Genomic DNA, 23,903 nt, shown 5'->3' on the forward strand with positions numbered 1-23,903 from the left:
ATACTGCCCTACAAAGCCTAACTGCAGTAACTACATTTTTGGTCGAAATTGAGTTATAGCTAAAAATGAACTCCTTTATGTCTGTTTTATCTTGTGACAAAGTTTTAGATTTCAATTTTGTAAGTAATTGCACTTTCCAAGGTGTGCTTTGGATATATTTACGCATTTTAATATAAAACAAAAGCAGTGTAGCCTTGTATTTCTTCATTGTGTTGAATAGTGAAGACAAGAATATTAGAAATTATAATTTTATTTGATAGGGAAATTATTATCTACATAGTAATTAAGTAGAAAAGTGAGATAAAATTAGTGACTAAAATATAACATTACCTTATAATATTAAGTCTAAAATACACAAATATTTGAATAGAGTTGTTAAACACTTTTAAATACACTTACAACATAATTCATTTTTAAATGTTTATTCACTGAAAACAAAATATAAAAGCTGAAAGTACACTGTTTTTGCATTACTATTAGTACCTTTAACAGCAAAACCAGAGTGCACTTACTATATGTTTGGGGTCAAAGGTCAAATTAATCATCATGATTTTTGAGCATAAAAATGACGTCATCAATACATGTAGAAATAAGTGTCATATCACTGACCTACCTAGAATTAATTTGGCTGGCCAGTTAAAAAACGTTAAAAAACTTTAAAACCGTTTTTCTCAGTTCTACCTTTGGTGTAGTTACTGCAGTTAGACTTTGTAGGGCAGTATAGTCTAGCCATAATCCCCATAGGCCCAATAGTAAACCCAGAAATGTTGAGTACCCTAAAGTTTTATTGCAGAAATGTCATCTATAGGCCTAATGGATGGAATTTAACTTGGTTGCTAAAAGTTCCTTGTGAAAAGACAAGTCTATAAGGTCTCAGAAAAACTTTAAAAAAGGGAAGCTGAGAGTGTCGAGTGGCAGCAGATGTTATCTGTCATGGGGTTTGTGCGTGTGTTTTTTAAAAACTTCCTTTTTGTGGTGTGATGGAGGTGTCAATAGATGGTTTGTGACAAGCTTTTCATGAGTAGAACATTACAGGCTAGACATTGAGCCTCCAGTGTTTTTTGTAAATGAAATGTTTAATAGCTTTGCAGACCTGAACTGTTGAGAATTGAAAAGACCTGAAGCTAGCTGACTGTTACTATAGACATGAATGTGCTTTATTTATTCTATTGAATTCGTTTTTCACAGGACTTCCTAAAACAGTTAAACAGTTAAAAACCACTTCAAATGATCCAGAACAGAACCATTGTCCTCAATCTGAAAGTCCTGCACTGGTTCCCAATTAGCTACAGAACTGATTTTAAAGCACTTCTGCTTGTTTTTAGTCTTTGAAGGGGGCGGAGCCAAACTACTGACATGACATGTCTAAACAGTATTCCCTTAGATCACAACATGAACAACTTCTAGTGAAACCAACTCTTTTTGGATGCTTTTTGCAGTTAATGCACACACACACACACACACACATACATATACACACACACACGCGCACACACGCATTCACACACAAACACACATTTACACGCACACACATACACACACACACACACACATGCACACACACACACACACACACACACACACACACGCACACACACCTATATACACACACACAAACACACATTTACACACACATGTACAAACACACACAGACACGCACACAAACACTTACACATGCACACACACACATACACACGCACACACACATATATATATACACACATACACACACACGCACACACACACACACACACACACACGCATACACACACACACACATATATATATATATATATATACACACATACACACACACACACACACATACACATACACACATACACACGCACACACACACACACAAACATATATATATATATACACACATACACACACACACACACACACACACACACACACACACACACACACATATATACACACACACACACACATACACACGCACACACACACACACAAACATATATATATATATATATACACACATACACACACACACGCACACACACACACACACATACACACACACACACATACACACGCACACACACACACAAACACACACACACACACACATATATATAGACACATACACGATTGCTACATACATGATTTTATTAGTTTTGAGGAAGAAAAAAACGTTTATGTTTTTAATTTATGTGTATAAAATAATTTCATTCTGTCTGTAGTGTTTTAACTGTTGTTGTGTTTTAAACAGACATTCAAACAGGTTTCACTTCCTTTATTTAGATTTCTGTTCCTCCCACTCTAACACGTTATAGGACTCCTACATGTCATGTGCTTTTCTTTAGATGAAACAAAGTCACCATGATATGATTATGATGAAGAGTTTCCCCTTCCTTCCCCATAACTCATGACCCAGGGAGCAGTATTTGACCTGCACCCTACATGTTGTGAGTAAGGGAAAGATTTGAGATTATACTTGATCAAAACTAAACAGCAGCTGTAGGATTAGAGCATTTTTTAAACTTGACCTCTCTGTATAAAATTACCTGCTATAAGCTCTGTTATAATCACAACCTCATGAAACTTTACAACCACAAACTAGAGCAGGGGTCTCAAACTCAAATTACCTGGAGGGGCTGCTGGAAGCAGTGTCAAAATAACCAAAAAAAGACACAAAATTACCAAAAACAAAAAGAAAAAAAAAAGACACAAAATGATCCAAAAAAGACACAAAATTACTGAATAATCATTAAATTACTTTAAAAAGACAGACAGTATCAAAATGACCAAAAAAAGACACAAAATGAGAGAAAAAACGAAATTACTTAAAAAAGACACAAAATGACTTAAAAAAATGACAGAAAAAACTAAATTACCAAAAAAGGATGTAAAATGAATAAAAAAGATACAAAATTATAAAATTATTTTACAGTTTTTAAAAATAAAATACATTACTCCACGGTAAAATACTCTTGCACCGTGTTTGTAACAAAAATATAATGTAATATATATACAAGCTTCACTGTAATTTCTGCATTTAATTTTTTTTTAAATACTTTTTCTCACTGTTAAATGTACTAAACACCATATCTCTAACAGAAATATACTGTCATATTTAAAGGTAAAATCTTTAATTTATGCAGCATTTATAAGTATTTTCTTGTCAATTATATGGCAGAACAGCGTTTCTTTTGATGGAAAAACTTTTTATTTTTTACAGTAAAATATGGAATAAAATGGCAATCTTAAACGTGAAATCAACAGTGCTACTATCATTTTACCGTAATATTACAACAAGTTGCACTATATTTTAGTCTTAATATCATTTAATCTCACTTTTTTACTTCATCACTATCTAGATAATAATTTCCCTTTCAAATAAACTTATAATTTTTTTTATTGTTTTTATGTTTAAATTAGTATATATATACAAAGCAGACTGTGGTAAGTGTAATTACTGCGTGGTTTTGAGTTGATTTTGTGGTTTTTATATAATTATTTCTCTGAAATAAAGCAAAATTGAAATCTAAAACTTTGTCACAAGATAAAACAGGCATCAAGGAGTTCATTTTTAGTTATAACTCAATTTTGACTTATAATGTAGTTACTGTGGGGCAGTATAGTTAATTCATAAATCAGACAAACACATGTGCTGTCTTTGTGAATGCTTTATTGCTTTATTGATTTAATCACTAACAAGAAAAAAGCAGAAGAAAAACACCATTTCTCAAAAACACACAATTTGATTACATTTGAGAAATTGAGAACCTATGTTGCTATAATTGCAAACAAAAGTAATACAAATGAAAAAGTGACAGTGTGAAAGATGCTACTAACTATATGCAAGATAATCATAAAATCAAATCCTTATTCTGTCATCAAAGCTGAGCTCAACCGGACTGACTGATACAGTTTAAACTGCAAAAAAGGTGTTTAAAAACCAGATCAAACAGTAAATCTGAGGGAAATGATCTTGCTGCATGGACAGATAATTTCACTTGACAAGATTTCTTAAATTAAGATTATTAAATCTAGAAATAAGCATGTTGAACGCTTAAAATAAGAAATTAACTCTTAAAACAAGACAAATAATCTAACACTTCTAAATATAAAGCTGCTGCTGGCAGCTTTAATTTATATTGTTTTAAGAGTTAATTTCATCATTGTATCTATTTTTGGTCAGTTTGTGTCTTTTTTGGTCATTTCACATCTTTTTTGGTCATTTTGTATCTTTTTAATGGTCATTTTATGTCTTTTTTGTCAATTTGTGTCTTTTCAGTGGTCATTCTTACATATATTTTTGATAATTTTGTGTCTTTTTTTAGTCATTTTTACATCTACAGTCATGGAAACATTCTTGATAATAACCAAAATCATTATGAATAAAACCAATCGAAAATATCTAGATATCAACAATATATATTCATCGCTGCGTGCAGCCTTATTTTATCTTATTTTAAGAGTTAATTTCTTATTTTAAGTGTTCAACATGCTTATTTCTAGATTTAATAATCTTAATTTAAGAAATCTTGTCAAGTGAAATTATCTGTCAATGCAGCAAGATCATTTCCCTCAGATTTACTGTTTGATCTGGTTTTTAACACCTTTTTACAGTATAATCTACCCTGTCTCTCCAAGAAGGACCCCGTTTCTGGTGTAGAAGACCTTGGCTAAAGATGGACTCATAGCGGAGGGAATGTATTCTTGGCAATGGTCTCCACTGAGACTTGGTGCACACTCGACTTCGTAGGAGAAGAAGAAGGTGCCGTGATTAAACATGCACGCCTCGCTGACTACGCCACGACGCGGCTTAAACGAACACTCCCCCAGCAGATCGCTGTTCCAGTACGTATCCTGGTCATAAACAGCGAATTTAAGCAGGTTTTTCATGTTTATCTGAATGGCTCCGAACTCAAACGTCTCGGACCATTTGGGATTGTCGTTGTTATTGATGATATTAGTGCGTCTAACCTTATCATCCCCATATCTGACCTCCACTGACCCGTCTGTCTTAGTCCACTTATCGCCGTACAAGCCTTGTGCGTAGAGTTTAAAGACCTTTAAAGTGGCGAGACCTTTCCCAGCAGGACAGCAGTTGGACCTGACATTCTGATTACTGTTGCAAACACAAGCACAAGGATCCCTTTTGCTGGATCTGTGGCCGATCTGACAGGTCTCAGAGCATTTTTTCAACACAGCGTTTTTGGCGATGTACTTCTCTACGACTTCTTTCAGCCCGGCCTGGGCGGGGTGACCACTGGGCAGGATGGTGTGAATCGGCTTTAGGTTGTATTTAACCACATCAGGGGTTGTTTTCAGAGAAACAAGCCAGTTGTTGTAGACGGAGGGGTTCGATTGGCCCTGAAACAGGACGTCAGCATCGTTGATCTGTCCACCGATCACCTTGGTGTTGCGTTCACTAAACGTGCTGCTGAAGCTTTGATCGTGGCCGAGCTTCTTCTTCTCTGCCTGACAGTGTGCAGCCATGGCCTTAACGCTAACGCTGCTAAAGCTATAAGAGGCCTCGACTGTGAGACAGTCTTTGACGTCTGTCTCCGTCAGACCGCTCAGAGACGCCTGGCAGGTCCTGACAGAAGTGATGGCTTTAATTTGTCCTCCCAGAGACACTTGCTGGATGTAATGTGTCCCGTATGTGTCAATCAGGTTGAGAAACGCCGTCTCTGTCTTCTGTGAATAGGATGGAAGAGAGCTCACGTCTGATTTAAATTCAGGACTCAGTGGAGGTTTGGTTGCCATTCTGTAGCTGTGAAGCACAGGAAGAATATAGATATTAGTCATCACAGTCCTGTTTCATTTATTGTTGTTATTCCCAACTATCCAGAGTACTGAAACAAAGAATATCTGCACTGCAAAAAAAGGTGTTTATAGTGGAGTGGCTCAGTGATACAATTGTTCAGTTTATAATACAAGGGTCAAAATTGGCATAAACACTCTCCATGGGTCACTTAACAAGAAAATTGTCCGAGACATTTGAAATTTTCAAGATGGCCGACACCCAAGTGGAGCAGTTAAGTGATATAATGGTTTATTAGGTGATACAAGCATACAAATTGGCATGAGCAGTCTCTGTTGGTCACTTGACAATAACCCACCCACAGTTACTTGAAATTCCAAGATGGCGGCCATTTTTCAAGATGGCCGACACCTTAGTGGAGCAATTGAATGATGTAATGGTTTATTTACAGTAGCCAGAGATACAGAAAGACAGAGTTTTTAACAACCCCCTGTTAATGAGCTTCAGTCACAGAAAGAAGAAGAAGAAGTGTGATACTGTTGCTCTGCAAACTTGTTGCACAGCTGATAGAATAAAATTAATATTCATAACACAATCTATATCTGTAGACATGCAGCAGTCAGGGCGACTCGTCCAATTTCAAAAAGCTTGATGAGAGAAATTAACCCTCTGGGGTCTGAACCTATTTGCCCTTTATATACAACATAATATTTACTATACTATTTGGTATTTTCTCAGCACAACTTCAACATGATCTGACTATTATTTATTTTCACTTTAACCCACTTTATTAACACATTAAGCCCAAAAATACACAAAAATCATGAAATCTGAACTAAAAATTGTACTATTTCTCACAATAAAACCCCATGAATATGCTCAATATACTGTGTCAGACCTGAAAAATGTAAAACATAGGTTACAAATATGAACATATAAAGGTAAAATTCAAATATAATAAAACTATACATAAAAAATACCATAAAAACATAACAAGTGTGGTCCCTGGGATGCACAAGATGAAAAATATAATGGCGGTCTGATAATTTCACAGTTACATTTTTTTCCCCACACACAATAAAGACGTGTAAATAAACATTCCTCTGTAAAATGTTCAATCAAAAACTGCAATATTAATTAATAAATGCAGGCTATTCAATTTTGTGTCATTTGTTGTAAATTTTTTTGCATCTATTTTGGTCAATTTGTGTCTATTTTGATAATTTTGTGTCATCTTTGGTCATTTTTGCATCTAATTTTGGTTGTTTTGTGTCTTTTTCAGTCATTTTTACACGTTTTTTTTGTCAATTTCAAAAGGTTAATTTCAAATTTCAAAAATGGCAATAAAAAAGCTTATTGCATTTTTTTTTTTTTTTTTTAAGGTGTGGAGGATTGGGGGTGCGTCAACCCGGTCGGGACATAGAAGGGAGGGGCACGGCTAAAAAAGTTTGGGAAACGCTGATTTATAGGAACAGTGTTAGATGATTAGACTCTTTTTTCCATTTTTACAGAATGCCACGCCTGCCTCGTCACATCCTACTTTAACACTTGAATAAATATTTTTGTACTATCAAATTAAAACAATCATATCTTTGGTTTTACATGACCGAGGAGCATCAAACAGAAAGTTTCAAGTCTGTAACTTGGAGTGAAGTGGACAGCAGCGCTCCACGTCACCTCGTTTTTTGTTACGGCGCTTTAAAAAACATATGAAAAAAGTCGACAAAGACGAAAACGAAGGACATTTTCACTATAATTTTAGTTAGTTTTAGTTCGTTTGTAACCACAAAATACAGTTTCAGTTAGTTATGTTTTTTTTAAAAAAAACTCTTGTTTTTATTTTTTTATTTCAGTGAAAGAAAATGTTTTTTCAGTTCTAGTTTTGGTTATTTCGTGAGTTCTCGTTAACTATAATAACCTCGGCCCACATGCTCACCTGTAGAAGCTGCAGTAGACAGAATGGCGGTAGAAGTTGTAGTGGTCTTGTTTGGACTTCTCCATACCAAACTTTGCTTCCTTGGAGTGGGAACCTCCCACGCCAGCACCAGGACCAGCAGGGATTTCAAGGCCGACTTTCCAATCGTTGGACACTGATGAAGTGGAGTCGTTGACGAGGGTTTCCACAGAATCGTAGGCCGTGCCGGAGACCTTTAGACTGCACTTGGGGAGGGTCCTCCAGTCCACCACGGCCACCGGGACCTTCTGCAGCTGCTGGTCGGCGTAGCTGTTCCGGTACAACCTGCAGGTGTCGTTGCCGAGCTTCCATGTTTCGGTGTCGATGACGTAGGCGCCTTTTCTCTCCATTGTGACGATGTCGAAGCCTTCTCCACCCAGGTTGTAGCCGGGGACGAAGGGAGCCTTTGCACACTCCTGCGGGGTCCCGGTGATTCGGACCCTGGACGGCAGACACACAGGACTCGTGGCCCAGCACAGGAGCAGGACCTGCCACAACCTCAACATCTGGACCGGGAAATAAACAGCAACAGGAAGTTAAAATCAGGGGTCTCAAATTACCTGGGGGCCGCTGGAGATAGTATCAAAATGATCAAAAAAAGACACAAAATCACAGAGAAAACTAAATTACTCAAAAATGACACAAAATAACAAAAAAAAGGCACAAAATGACCAAAAAAGACACAAAATGACCCAAAAAAGACACAAAATTACAAAAAAAGACACTAAATAACTAAAAAGAGACACAAAATGACAGAAAAAACTAAACTACTTGAAAAAGACACAAAATTACAAAAAAAGACAAAAAAATTACCAAAAAAAAGACACAAAATTACCGAAAAAAGTAATTAAAGGGACCTTCCACATAGTGCCATTCATATAAAACTCACATTAAACTTTCATATCAAGGTGGGGGCTACAAAATATCATCACTAGGGCCACAATTTGCCCGCGGGCCGCTAGTTTGAGACCCATGGTTAAAAGCATGAACACAGAATCACTTTAACGAAGCACATTTTTTAATATCTGTTTTCCATATGAACTGGATGTGATGAAACTAATGACAGAGGAATATGGAGAATTCAATATAACAGATAATTTAGCTGCTAACCCTGTTAGAAAGTTGAGTTTCCTCCAGGGGAGGGGTCGGGGGTCTTACCGTGACGGGGGACAGCCAGCTCTGTTCACCAGAAACAATATCTGAACTATTATTATAGCAAAAACTAGGAGGAGGAGTCTGGATCTCACACATTATTAATAACAGCTACATTTACCTAGAGTGGCTGTGTGTGTGTGTGTATTTGTTTACGTGTGTTTACATGTTTGTGTGTGTGTGGTTGTCTCTGTGTGTGTCTGTGTATTTGTGTGTGTGTGTGTGTGTGTGTCTTTGTTTACGTGTGTGTGTGTCTTTGTGTGCATGTGTCTGAGTGTGTGTGTGTGTGTCTGAGTGCCTGTGTGTGCGTGTGTGTGTGTGTGTGTGTGTGTCTGAGTGTATGTGCGTGTGTGTCTGTTTGTGTGTATGTGTGTTTGTGCGTTTATGTGTCTGTATGTCTGTGTGTGTGGTTGTGTTTGTGTCCTTGTGTTTCTGTGTGTGTGTGTGTGTGTGTGTGCGTGTACCTGTGTTTGTGTGCGTACCTGTGTGTGTGTGTATGAGGGGTGTGTGTGTGTGTGTATCTGTGCGTGTGTGTGTGTGTGTGTGTGTGTATAAAATCCAACTTGTTTACTAGAAAACTAAGATGTTTGTTCTGACTCTAAACTCTGTTGGTTCCTCATTCTGTCTGGCAGTTTTTTCTTTTTTGAAGATCTGAGGTTGTGTTTTGATGAGAATGTGATTAACAGCAGCAGCAGCAGTCGGGCTCTGGGTGATTTATTGTCACAAACATTAATGGTTCACATTAATTCCCTTTAGTACAACTGGATGGAGAGAACAGAGTCACCACAATCACCACATTTTGAGCACGTACACCACAGTGTTGCATTTTGCAAAGAAGATGCAACACAAATGTGTTCCAAGAACACTTAATGGTCTCTATGATGTGAATATTCTGGATATTAGTAGTTAGTATGCTTTTGTCCCTTTAATACAAACAAGTAATAATATGCTTAATAGGTATTATGGTTTTTGGCAAAACCATAATAACTATCATTGATCCGACTTCACTTTGAGCGTCCTGAGTTCTTCCTGAACGTCTACATATGTTTTTTTTTCAGAAAAATGAAAAAATAGCTTTGTTAGAGCGATCTAAAAAAACTGTTACATCTCCCTTTTTCAGAAATCTTCCTGCGTTTTTAATATGGGAGCCAATGAGGCTGTTGGTGCGTGTTGGTGGATCATCTGTGCGTCCTACGCCCAAACTATAACTCTGACAGCTTTACCAGAGGATTGTGAGGGAGAAGACTAATTTTCCTACGTTTCTATGTATAAATTATTTCTGTAGAGTGGAATTTGCGGCCTGGAGCGCAGTTTTAAAACTTATTTTTTGACAGTTTTTTCTCTCCCTCTACACTCTGCCGATGATGTCACACACTGTGACACGAACATTCCGTGCAATACACACCCATTATAATCTCAGAATTTCTCCAAAAATGATCATGGTCATTGAACAGGGATTGACAAAAAACTATATGACCTATCGAAACGTGGATTAATACACCGATACACAAGACTTGTGTCTACTGTTTAAAGTTTAAATGGAGTCTCTAGGTGAAATTATGCCGGAGAAGTAGACGTTTAAAAATCTCCAATTATTGTTCTTTTTCCCTCATTTGGGTTGATGTAAATGACAACTTTTTTGGAAACGGAGGGGGGAAAATATTGGTTTCTCTAAATACCCTGCTATGTGTAAACGTGGCCCCAGACTGGCCACAAACCGCACCCTGGATGAGATCAAAGAGCGACTGACGGCTCTGGAAAAGCGACGGGTTCGATTTGGAGACCAATGTGGACATCATATCGAGATTGAGTAGCAGAAAACGGCTGCCATCTTTCGCCTACATCCCAAATTCCGATCTTATCTGGCCTCCCCTCTCACAGCCCTGATTGAATTCTCCAGTGAGACTCTCCAATCCCCCTCCCAACCTCCCACTGACACCTGTTGACTACCTGCTGCTGCCTGGAGGCCTTGGAAGACTGTCTCCATAGCAACGGCTATGTTTTGAGACGGGACTGATTAGGCACTGGACAGAGGCGGATCTCAGGCTCACACACTCGAACTTCCACATTTACAGATCTAGAAGTGTTAGATCATTTATCATGTTTTAAGAGTTCTTTTTTTTTAGGTTCTTTTTTTTTTTTTTTTAAGTGTTCAACATGCTTATTTCTAGATTTAATAATCTTAATTTAATAAATCTTGTCAAGGTAAATTATCTGTCCATGCAGCAAGATCATTTCCCTCAGATTTACTGTTTGATCTGGTTTTTAGACTAAACACCTTTTTACAGTGTGTATTTTAATAACTAGTACAGCACTTTGGTCAACTGAGGTTGTTTTTAAATGTGCTCTATAAATAAACTTTGACTTAACTTAATATAGTGTAGATGAGGGCTAAACCCAAACAACCAGCAGAAGAATCTTACGAACTGGCCTCATAGCTGCAAAAAGGCTGGTGAATATCTGGTATTTTCATGCACGGAAGTCAAACTGTTTCGGCTTCATGCAACACTGAGCAGCTTTCATATGAATGTAGAGCTCACCCCAAACACTATATAGTTCCCTTTCTACTGCCATGGTTTCACATGTGACACTAACCTCAGTCTCACTTCCACCTCATTCATCATTTGAGGACGCCACCAGCTACAAACATTAATATGGCTTGAAAAAACTTGCTGTCCAAATGGAGGACAGTGTCTCCTAATTATATCCCTCAAACAATTATTGAATTATTTGAATAAACTTTACTTACTTACTTACTTACTTACTTACATACCCACTTACATACCTACTTACTTACCTACTTACTTACTTACTTACATACCTACTTACTTACTTACCTACTTACCTACTTACCTACCTACCTACTTACTTACTTACTTACTTACTTACTTACTTACTTACTTACTTACTTGCTTACTTACTTACTTACATACCTACTTACTTACTTACTTACTTACTTACTTACATACTTACTGACTTACTTACTTACTGACTTACATACTTACTTACTTACATACCTACTTACTTACTTACTTACTTACTTACATACCTACTTACTTACTTACTTACTTACCTACTTACATACTTACTTACTTACTTACTTACTTACATACCTACTTACTTACTTACTTACTTACCTACTTACTTACTTACTTACTTACATACATTCTTACTTACTTACTTACTTACATACCTACTTACATACCTACTTACTTACCTACTTACCTACTTACTTACTTACTTACTTACTTACTTACTTACTTACCTACTTACCTACTTACTTACTTACTTACTTACTTACTTACTTACCTACTTACTTACATACCTACTTACTTACTTACTTGCTTACTTACTTACTTACTTACTTACTTACTTACCTACTTACCTACTTTCTTACTTACTTACATACTTACTTACTTACATACTTACTTACTTACTTACATACCTACTTACTTACCTACTTACATACTTACTTACTTACTTACTTACTTACTTACTTACATACCTACTTACTTACTTACTTACTTACCTACTTACTTACTTACTTACTTACATACATTCTTACTTACTTACTTACTTACATACCTACTTACATACCTACTTACTTACCTACTTACCTACTTACTTACTTACTTACTTACTTACTTACTTACTTACTTACCTACTTACCTACTTACTTACTTACTTACTTACTTACTTACTTACCTACTTACTTACATACCTACTTACTTACTTACTTGCTTACTTACTTACTTACTTACTTACTTACTTACCTACTTACCTACTTTCTTACTTACTTACATACTTACTTACTTACATACTTACTTACTTACTTACATACCTACTTACTTACCTACTTACATACTTACTTACTTACTTACTTACTTACTTACTTACCTACTTACTTACTTACATACTTACTTACTTACTTACTTACCTACTTACCTACTTACTTACCTACTTACTTACTTACTTACTTACTTACATACCTACTTACTTACTTACTTACTTACTTACATACCTACTTACTTACTTACTTACTTAAATAGAATTAAACCTTTAAAAAGATAGATAGAAATAGATGCCACGCTGCATTACTACATTGCTCTGCATATATTTAGAGTCAAATCACAGGTGTGAATTTAAAACCGTGACATTCGTCCCAAGAGACACATACGAGACTTTCTGTGTCGCATGATGCACCTGTTCTAGTGGTGGAAGAAGTATTCAGATCCTTTACTGCAGTAAAAGTACTAATACACACTGTGAAATTACTCCACTACAATAAAAGTCCTGCATTCAAAACTTACTGAAGTAAAAGTACAAAAGTATCAGCATCAAAATGTACTTAAAGTAGGACACAAAATTACCACAAAAAAAAGACACAGAATTACCAAAAAATGTATGTATATTTAGAATATGTAAAAAAGTCTTAGTGGGTCCATTCTGCATGACGAGAACTTTTTTTTACTTTTGATACTTTAAGTACATTTTGATGCTGATACTTTTGTACTTTTACTTCAGTAAAAGCAAAATTTACCAAAAATTACCAAAGACGAGGTAAAATAACCCTAAATACGTTTTAAAATCAGCTTTACGAAGGCTTAATCAAAGAATTGAAGCATTGTGTTTTGTTTTGTTTGAGTAAACCACATGAACCAAAGTTTCACACATGTTTTTTATCCGTTGGCTCATCTGATGAGTCTCTCACTAAACTGTCCTTTGTGGTCGTCTTTTACAGAAATGAGGAAGCTTAATTTCAGTAGATTTGTCTAGTTATTTTATTTTTTTGTGTATAATTCCAGTAAGACGTCCTTGTTGAATAATGTATATATAAATGTTATATTGTGGATTTTTTCTTCTTCCTCTTCCGGACGCAATTTCATCCCGATACGACAAATTATATATCAAAACGTGCGGTTTGATCGGGATCGGTGTGCTATTACTTTTCTCTACGGAATGGGAATTTTTTGTGACATAAGTCGCGAAAACCTGCCCAAAAATTTGCATTGAAGTGAATGGGACAGGATTTCTGTAGAAAAGCACGTTTAACAGTTTTTCAGATTGCTCTTACGAAGCTATTTTTTCATTTTTCTTGATAGAAAATTATGGAGATTGGAGATTATGAAGATTATGGTTTTGCCAAAAATGCTTTCTGTTCGAGGCCAGAAATTCCAGTCTGTCCACCTCTGGCTGCTGTCACTGAGCTGGAACAGGTGTCAGTTAATTCTGTTGATTGCCTTTGATCTTTGATGTGATTACAGTTACAGATACACACACACATGCGCGTAAGCGCGCACACTCCTCACACATGCATACACATGCTTCAAACACACACACGCGCACACACACACACACAGGTAACTTTATGTGATTTTAATTACACACACACACACACACAAATGCACGCGTAAGCGCACACACTCCTCCAGATACACGTTTCACACACTCTCACACACACACATATACACACACACACACACACACATTTTGAGGTTAAAGGGCATAGTTTGAAATCTCTGAAGAATCTCATCATAGTGTACACACACCGGCAGTAGCCCCCGTGGCCCTTTCAGAATTTCCCAGGAGGAAATTTTCTAGTTTTTATATATTATATAGTTTCTAGTCACAATAACATTATTACCATCATATCATCATCTTGCCACTTTACCTTACCTACCAACTGATCTCTTTTTAACTTCTTAAGTGTCCTTGTTCTATTCAGTTCTATTCAGTTTTTTTTCTATTATTGATTATATAAAAAAAAATCTACACACAAATTAAGTATTTGTCTGCATTAAGATGAACTGTCAGTATTCAAAGGTATTTCATTGTATTCTACAGGAAAGACGTACTGAGCAGACTGAAGGTTTCCTCCCGCTGTGTTTCTGTGGAAAACATGAAGTATTTCCCCCTCTGCTGCTGTCCACCACAACTACAGGCAGCCTTCAATCTGTCCAACAATCAAGTATGAGACCACATATATATATATGAGACCTTGAAGAAATTGTAATTAATATTGTTGCCACAGAGGGGCAGTGTTTATTTATTTATTTACATGCAGAAATGGCTGCTGATGTGATTGACAGCAGCTGTTTGTTCTTCAGAACTTCAAGAAACAGAAACCTGCTGTGTTTCAAAAAACTGAATAAAATGATATAAACAACATTTTCCAAGTGCCCACAAGTGTTATCAGTATTGGGGAAAAACAGAGCTCAACATTCTATACATATTAAACGCATTTTATTTTTATTTTCAACCTCTCTTGTCCTCTTCCCTCTGCTCTGTGTAAACAGCTCAGTTCAGTTCATGTTCCACTGAATTTATGTCACATGAGTCCAGTAATTCATGCCATGTGATTTAGATGAAATATCAATATTTTTTATCAATAATTTATTTCAAACTTAGATCTGGTTACTTTTTCTTGATATAGCATTCGTCACACGTAATTTATTTAAGGACCAAATTCAGTTTTTACCGGTTCTGGCAGGAATAAATGGTGCATAATGGTGATTTTTTTTTTTTTGCCTTTCAACCCCACTGGCAGGTTATATACTTCAGAGTAATATATAATGTTGTTTGTTTTTCTTTTTTACTCCTTTTTATTGATTTTCCTCATTTTGAACATAAAACGTATCAGACACTACGGACACCAACACATTTACAAGTACACGTTGACATAAAAAGGTAATTTAAGTTTTATTAACTTATGTATCTCAAAATGAAAAGTAGACAGATGTAAAAAAAAAAAAAAAAAAAGATTATACCTATATATGTGCCCAAACATGTATACACTCTTCAAAAGAAAATATTAATAAAATAAAATAAAAATAAATAAAAATAATAATAATAATAATAATAATAATAATAAATTAATAAACAGACAGGAATAAAAAATAAATAAATAAAATAAAATAAAAATAAATAAAATGAATTAATGAAATGAATTGAATAAATAAATAAATAAACAGAGACAGGAATAAAAATAAATAAATAAAATAAAATAAATAAACAGATACAGGAGTAAAAATAAATAAATAAAATAAAAATAAGATAAAAAATAAAAGTTATTTCCTTCTATTAAGAGCACTACTATAACTTGCCCTCAGACTATGTGTTCTGGTTGAAATAATCAATAAATGGTTGCCGTATATATAATGTTAAAATCATTTTGGAAAATACAAAACAGTAAAGGAACATGGATGCAGTTTGGTAGTGAGGGAAATAAAATGTATTCCCATAATATAGTTATAAGTTTAGTGGATTTTTTTGTACGGTACAGTACTTAGAAATGGTTAAATATGAGATTATTTAAATAAACCTTGGAATAAAATGGATCCAGATCCAGACATTGTGCCCTGAGTGCGTGTTGTCAGTTTCTCTGTGTGTCTTTGTGTTGTGTGTCTTTGTGTTGTGTGTCTTTGTGTTGTGTGTCTTTGTGTTGTGTGTCTTCTCCTTCTGTCACATCACAGTTAGTGAAGCTGAGCTGTGTGACACCAGGGAGTTGATGTATCCTCGTCTATTTATAACACAGAGCAGGTGTGTTCATACACAGACGCAAAGTGATTGGTCCAGATCTTTTTTATGCTCTTGTTCACATAGAAATAAATGCATAAAATGACCCTTAAAAGACACAAAATGACAGAAAAATAAATGCAAAATGGCCAAAAAAAGACACAAATTGTCCCCAAAAAAATCATAAAATGACCAAAAAAGATACAAATTTACCCCAAAAAACCCCATAAAATGATCCTAAGAAGACACAAAATGACAGATAAAAATGCAAAATAGGCAAAAAAAGACACAAATTGACCACAGAATGACCAGAAAAGTCGCAAAATGGCCAAAAAGACACTAATTGACAAAAAAACCCATAAAATGACCCTTCAAAGACACAAAATGACAGAATAAAACGCAAAATGGCCAGAAAAAGACACAAATTGTCCCCAAAAAAATCATAAAATGACCAAAAAAGATACAAATTTACCCCCAAAAAAACCATAAAATGATCCTAAGAAGACACAAAATGACAGATAAAAATGCAAAATAGGCAAAAAAAAGACACAAATTGACCACAGAATGACCAGAAAAGACGTGAAATGGCCAAAAAGACACTAATTGACAAAAAACAAACATAAAATGACCCTTCAAAGACACAAAATGACCCCCAAAAAAACCCCCAAAAAAACCATAAAATGATCCTAAGAAGACACAAAATGACAGATAAAAATGCAAAATGGCCAGAAAAAGACACAAATTGACCACAAAATGACAAAAAAAGACATGAAATGGCCAAAAACAACACAAAATGACAAAAAACACACAAAATAATTTAAAAAAAAAACCTAAAATTCCTGAAGACTTCTCTCTATTTTCTCTCTTTCTGTTATTGTGTCCATTTTTATGACTGTCAGGTTTGTCTCTTTACAGTAGCAGCTTCCTCTCTCTTCCCTGAGACTCTACAACACATCAACACGTCTCTCCTTCATATAAAACCTCCACACAGAACTTCAGAGAACGACCTGTGACCCTATTTTACTCCTGCTGCTGTGAGGTCGATGTGGTAACGAGGTAATAATGAATATTGAGTCAGAAGAACCTGAACTGCACCCACAGTAAAACGTTAAAAAGGGGACATCGTTTCATGAGAATCAAGGGTGGGAGGAAAAGTGTTCATTTAAAAAAAAAAAAAAAGAGAGAAAGGAAAAAAAGACACAAATCAACCAACAAAAACCCATAAAATGACCCTAAAAAGACACAAAATGACCAAAAAGACAGAAATTTACCAAAAAAAACATAAAATGACACTAAAAGACACAAACTGACAGAAAAAAAAAACGCAAAATGGCCCAAAAAAAGACAGAAATTGACCAAAAAAGACACAAATTGACCAAAAAAACCTAAAGTGACCCTATAAAGACACAAAATGACAGAAAAAAACCCTGCAAAATGGCCAAAAAGAGACACAAATTGACCAAAAAATGACCAAAAAAGATGTGAAATGGCCAAAAAGAGATGTGAAATGGCCAAAAAAGACACAAATTGACCAAAAAATGACCAAAAAAGATGTGAAATGGCCAAAAAAAGATTTGAAATAGCCAAAAAAGACACAAATTGACCAAAACAGATGTAAAATTGACCAAAAAAGACACAAATTGATGATGGCTGCCTGACTATGCTGCCCGTCATATTGTTTGGAAGTGTTCTTATACGTTTGGACGGGTTGATGGCTATTTTCGCTGTACTAAGTACTTGTACTCTAATAAAGGGGATTCTGAAAAACCCATAAAGTGACCCTAAAAAGACACAAAATGACAGAAAAAAAAGCAAAATGGCCAAAAAAAAAAGACACAAAATGACCAAAAAAGATGTGAAATGGCCAAAAAAAAAAGCAAAATGGCCAAAAAAGATACAAATTGACCACATAAGGCACAATTACAAAACACACACAAAATAATTAAAAATACCCTAAAATTCCCAAAGACTTCTCTCCATTTGTACGACCTGTGACCATATTTAATTTGTGCAGCTGTGAGGTCGTCGTGGTAACGAGGTAATAATGAATATTGAGTCAGAAGAACCTTTAGTGCACCCACATGCAGTAAAAGCTAAAAAGGGAAGAGAGTTTCATGAGAATCGAGGTGGAGGAAAAGTGTTCATTTAAAAAAAAAAAAAAAAGAGAGAAAGGAAAAAGACACAAATCGACCAACAAAAACCCATAAAATGACCCTAAAAAGACAAAATCACAAAAGACACAAAATGACCAAAAAGACAGAAATTTACAAAAAAAAACCCATAAAATTACACTAAAAGACACAAAATGACAGAAAAAAATGCTAAATGGCCAAAAATAGATGTGAAATGGCCAAAAAAGACAGAAATTGACCAAAAAAAAACCCAAAGTGACCCTAAAAAGACACAAAATGACAGAAAAAAACCGCAAAATGGCCAAAAAAGACAGAAATTGACCAAAAAAAAAGAATAAAATGACACTAAAAGACACAAAATGACGGAAAAAAAAAAACGCAAAATGGCCAAAAAAAGATGTGAAATGGCCACAAATTGACCAAAACAGATGTAAAATGGCCCAAAACAAAGACAGAAATTGACCAAAAAAGACAGAAATTTACCAAAAAAGACACAAATTGACCAAAAAAAACCAAAGTGACCCTAAAAAGACACAAAATGACAGAAAAAAAATGCAAAATGGCCAAAAAAGACATAAAATGACCAAAAAAGACCTGAAATGGCCAAAAAAAAAAACAAATTGACCACATAAGGCACAATTACAAAACACACACAAAATAATTAAAAATACCCTAAAATTCCCAAAGACTTCTCTCCATTTGTACGACCTGTGACCATATTTAATTTGTGCAGCTGTGAGGTCGCCGTGGTAACGAGGTAATAATGAATATTGAGTCAGAAGAACCTTTAGTGCACCCACATGCAGTAAAAGCTAAAAAGGGAAGAGAGTTTCATGAGAATCGAGGTGGAGGAAAAGTGTTCATTTAAAAAAAAAAAAAAAAGAGAGAAAGGAAAAAGACACAAATCGACCAACAAAAACCCATAAAATGACCCTAAACAGACAAAATCACAAAAGACACAAAATGACCAAAAAGACAGAAATTTACCAAAAGAAAAACATAAAATTATACTAAAAGACACAAAATGACAGAAAAAAATGCTAAATGGCCAAAAATAGATGTGAAATGGCCAAAAAAGACAGAAATTGACCAAAAAAACCCCAAAGTGACCCTAAAAAGACACAAAATGACAGAAAAAAAATGCAAAATGGCCAAAAAAGACAGAAATTGACCCAAAAAAAAGAATAAAATGACACTAAAAGACACAAAATGACGGGAAAAAAAAAACGCAAAATGGCCAAAAAAAGATGTGAAATGGCCACAAATTGACCAAAACAGATGTAAAATGGCCCAAAACAAAGACAGAAATTGACCAAAAAATACAGAAATTGACCAAAAAAGACACAAATTGACCAAAAAAGACACAAATTGACCAAAAAAAACCAAAGTGACCCTAAAAAGACACAAAATGACAGAAAAAAAAACGCAAAATGGCCAAAAAAGACATAAAATGACCAAAAAAGACCTAAAATTCCCAAAGACTTCTCTCCATTTGTACGACCTGTGACCACATTTAATTTGTGCAGCTGTGCGGTCGCCGTGGTAACGAGGTAATAATGAATATTGAGTCAGAAGAACCTTTAGTGCACCCACATGCAGTAAAAGCTAAAAAGGGAAGAGAGTTTCATGAGAATCGAGGTGGAGGAAGATAACCTTGTTTGCATATGTTTTTTATTGTGGTTATTTGCAGCTCGTAGCTCCAGTGAGACTGAAAGCTGCTGCGACCTCAGACAGGAAGTAGGCCAGGCCTGTTTCACTGCAACAATGCTGCAAAAGATCTTCCAACACAATCAGGTTTCAGTCTGTTTGTAGAGAGGATGAAGCTCCGGTGAAGAGAAAAGAAGAACAGGTGAAGGCTCAAGTCACGCTGCCGTGGATTATTCTCCACAAATCAACTTTATCTGGATATTGTGGAAACGATGCATCGACCCTGTTGAAGGAGAGGATTTTTAAAACTCATTTGGAGGAATTTATCTGGGATACCTGGTCTCTTTTCACTGCAAAAACTGAAATCTAAGTAAGGTGAAATATCTCAGATTAAAGGGATTTATGATTATTTTTTGTCTGATAAGTGTTTTGGTCCTTAATTATCTCAATAATAATAATATTACAGCTTGTTACTGAGATTTCATGACCTATACTGAGTAAATACATGCTGGAAACTAGAATATCAACAGTTACAAAGCTGTTTCAGCAACACTTACAACTATAAAGTCATTTTGTGTCTTTTTTGAGTAATTTTGTGTCTTTCTTTAGTAATTTTGTGCCTTTTTTTAAAGCAATTTTGTGTCTTTTTTTAGTCTTTTTGTGTCTTTTTTAAAGTAATTTTGTGTCTTTTTTTTGTCATTTTCTGTCATTTTCTGTCTTTTTTTTTTGTCATTTTGTCTCTTTTGGATAAAGATAAATTATCCAACACTTCTAAATCTAAAGTTTTTTTTTATCTTGGTAAGAACCAAATAATCATCAGGTCACTCTGCTCGGGCCAGTTCATCACTGCTGGCAGCTTTACTTTATCTGGTTTTAACAGTTAATTTCTTATTTTAAGTGTTCAACATGCTTATTTCTAGATTTAATAATCTTAATTTAATAAATCTTGTCAAGGTAAATTATCTGTCCATGCAGCAAGATCATTTCCCTCAGATTTACTGTTTGATCTGGGTTTTAAACACCGTCTTATAGTGTATCACATGTAAATTTACAACTTACAGTCCTGAAAAGTTTAGTGTCTCTGGTAGGAATGTATTAGTCAAACTGAGTGGATTTGTTTTTGTTTTTTGAGATTATTCTTTTTTTTAAATTTCACATCTTTTTTGTTCATTTGGTGTGTTTTTAATGGTCATTATATGTCTTTTTTGGGAAATTTGTGTCTTTTTTGGTCATTTGTTTTTGTTTTTTGAGATCAGATATCTTTACTAGTTTTGGAAAGTCTTGACAAGCCAAATTTTCTTGTTCCATCGACAGATAATTTTGCTATTTCTAAGCAAAACACACCTTATTTTCCTACTCGTTTCCTTGTTTTTGTGAGGTTTTCTGATACTGGATCCCTCCGGTCCTCCTCTGGGACGATGCCTGTGATATGACATATATTTTTGGTAAATTTGTGTCTTTTTTGTCAATTTGTGTCTTTTTAGTGGTCATTCTTACATACATTTTTGGTAAATTTGTGTCTTTTTTTGGACATTTCACATCTTTTTTTTGTTCATTTAGTGTCATTTTTGGTCATTTGTTTTTGTTTTTTGAGATTAGACATCTTTACTTTTGTAAACTTGACTTTTTTGTAAAGTCTTGACAAGCCGAATTTTCTTGTTCCGTTGGCAGATAATTTTGCTATTTTTACCCCTCTGGGGTCTCCAAAAGCACCAAAGCATGGCTTCTTCATCACATCCAGACGTAAAAACAAAGCAGACCATAAAAAGACACAAAAAGACTAAAAAAAGACACAAAATTAGCAAAAATGACACAAAATTACCAAAAAAAAGACACAAAATATCTAAAATAAGACAAAAAATAACTAAAAAAAGACACAAAATAACTAAAAAAAGACACAAAGACAGACACAAAATGACCAAAAAAGACACAAATGTCCAAAAAAGGCACAAAATGACCAAAAAAAGACTTAAAACAGACACAAAATGACCAAAAAAGAGACAAAATTACCACAAAAAGACACAAAATAACTAAAAAGACACAAAATGACCAAAAAAAGACACATAAATAGACACAAAATGACCAAAAAAAAGACACAATAACGGACACAAAATTAAATAAAAAGACACAAAATGACTTACAAAGACATGAAAAGACATGAAAAGGATTCAAAAATGGACAAAATCGTTCTTTAAGACTCCATAAACCAAAACACACCTAATATTTCTACTGGTTTGTCTTGTTTTGTGAGGTTTCCTGATCCTGGATCCTCCGGTCCTCCTCTGGGACGATGCCTGTGATCGTGCTGGAGGCCCGAGACTTCCTCAGCCCTCTGTTCCTGGTCCGGACCCTGGAGGTGTTCTCCTGCTGCACCACCTTCAGCCTGGTGGCCTCGCTGGATCCTTCAGAGCTCAACAAGAACCTGCAGCACCTCAGCACCTTCAAGATCTTCTGCATGTTCACCTGGTGCTTCTTCTTCACGCTCACCCTCCTCATCCACATCCTGAGCATCATCCAGTTCCACAGCCTCATCCCCATCTCCTGGAAGAACCTGACGGTGACCTCGGCGGTCCTGGGGGCCCTCATGTGCCTCAGTGCCGCCGTGGTGTTCCCGTGGATGGTCGTGGACCACCAGGAGGTCTCGGCGCGCTCCGTGGCGGCCGCCGTGGCGTCCGGATTCACCTTCCTGTGCTACAGCTCAGAGTCCTACGTCCTGGGCTCCAGAGCTCCTGAGCAGCGGGGCTACATGGGGAGCATGCCGGGGCTCCTGAAGATCCTCCAGGTGTGGGGGGGCTGCCACATGGTGCCCCTGGTGGTGGAGGAGGTCCAAGCCCTGGCTGGGGGTCCACCCGGCTGGCAGCTGTGGGTCTCGTGCGTCTCCTACGGCGTCTGCGTCCTCACGTCTCTGCTCACGCTGCTGGTGATTTTAGGAGACTCTGCTGGACGGTGTTGTCTCCCTTTCGACCGGTTTCTGGCCGGCTTCAGTCTGCTCGGGGTCTTGCTCTACATGTTGGCCACCGTCATCTGTTTCACCAAGATCCTGCAGCTGAAGGACCAGAACATGGACAACAAGACGGCACAAGTGGTCGTCATGGAGACGGTGGTGGCCACCATCACTCTGCTGGCTTATACCGTCGATCTGGCTTTCTCTATCAAACTGCTGTGTGACAGAAGTCTCACATGAAGTAACACGTTAAATGTATTCTGCAGAAATATTAAATCTGAGGGAAATGATCTTGCTGCATGGACAGATAATTTACCTTGACAAGATTTCTTGAATTAAGATTGTTAAATCTAGAAATAAGCATGTTGAAACAAAAAAAAAAGATGCAAATGGCCAACAAAAGACACAAATTGACAAAAAAAAAAGAAGATAAAATGACCCTAAAAAGACACAAAATTACAGAAAACAACGCAAAATGGCTAAAAAAAAGACACAAGTTGACCACAAAATGACCACAAAATGCCAAAAAGACGTGAAATGGCCAAAAAAAGACACAAATAGACAAAAAAAACTCATAAAATGACCAAAAAAGATACAAAATAACCAAAAAAGACACTTAAAATAAGGACGACGTCACTACTGGAAGTCTTATGGGTAATTTTGTGTCTTTTTCTTCATTTTACATGCTTTTTTGATCATTTACTTTTTTTGTGTGTCGTTTTTGGTTGGTTTTACATATTTCTTTTGTGATTTTACATCATTGTTTTGTCATTTGGGGTTTTTCGTGTGTCATTTTGGTTGATTTAACATATTTCT

The 23,903-nt window shown here is 35.7% G+C and overlaps 2 protein-coding genes across 2 annotated transcripts; one reads left to right on the forward strand and one right to left on the reverse strand.

Annotated features, from left to right (window-relative positions):
* Positions 1–4,597: 4,597 nt before the first annotated feature.
* Positions 4,598–8,203, reverse strand: LOC131979639 (perforin-1-like). The gene is made up of 2 exons (XM_059343699.1): positions 7,680–8,203; positions 4,598–5,752 (listed from the first exon to the last, which is right to left on the reverse strand). The coding sequence occupies exons 1-2, from the start codon at positions 8,201–8,203 to the stop codon at positions 4,609–4,611; spliced, it is 1,668 nt and encodes a 555-aa protein (XP_059199682.1). The 3' UTR covers positions 4,598–4,608.
* Positions 8,204–19,937: 11,734 nt separating this feature from the next.
* LOC131979646 (myeloid-associated differentiation marker homolog) lies at positions 19,938–23,462 on the forward strand. The gene is made up of 2 exons (XM_059343705.1): positions 19,938–20,513; positions 22,395–23,462. The coding sequence occupies exon 2, from the start codon at positions 22,434–22,436 to the stop codon at positions 23,325–23,327; it is 894 nt and encodes a 297-aa protein (XP_059199688.1). The 5' UTR covers positions 19,938–20,513; positions 22,395–22,433; the 3' UTR covers positions 23,328–23,462.
* The last annotated feature ends 441 nt before the right edge of the window (positions 23,463–23,903 follow it).

The sequence above is a fragment of the Centropristis striata genome, chromosome 1 (genome assembly GCF_030273125.1).
Source record: "Centropristis striata isolate RG_2023a ecotype Rhode Island chromosome 1, C.striata_1.0, whole genome shotgun sequence".
Taxonomy (NCBI): domain Eukaryota; kingdom Metazoa; phylum Chordata; class Actinopteri; order Perciformes; family Serranidae; genus Centropristis; species Centropristis striata.

Coding starts and splice junctions, on each gene's coding strand:
- LOC131979639 (XM_059343699.1), bottom strand. CDS start 8,203: ATGTTGAGGTTGTGGCAGGTCCTGCTCCTGTGCTGGGCCACGAGTCCT. Junction 5,753..7,679: donor GTCTACTGCAGCTTCTACAG/GTGAGCATGTGG, acceptor TGTGCTTCACAG/CTACAGAATGGCAACCAAAC.
- LOC131979646 (XM_059343705.1), top strand. CDS start 22,434: ATGCCTGTGATCGTGCTGGAGGCCCGAGACTTCCTCAGCCCTCTGTTC.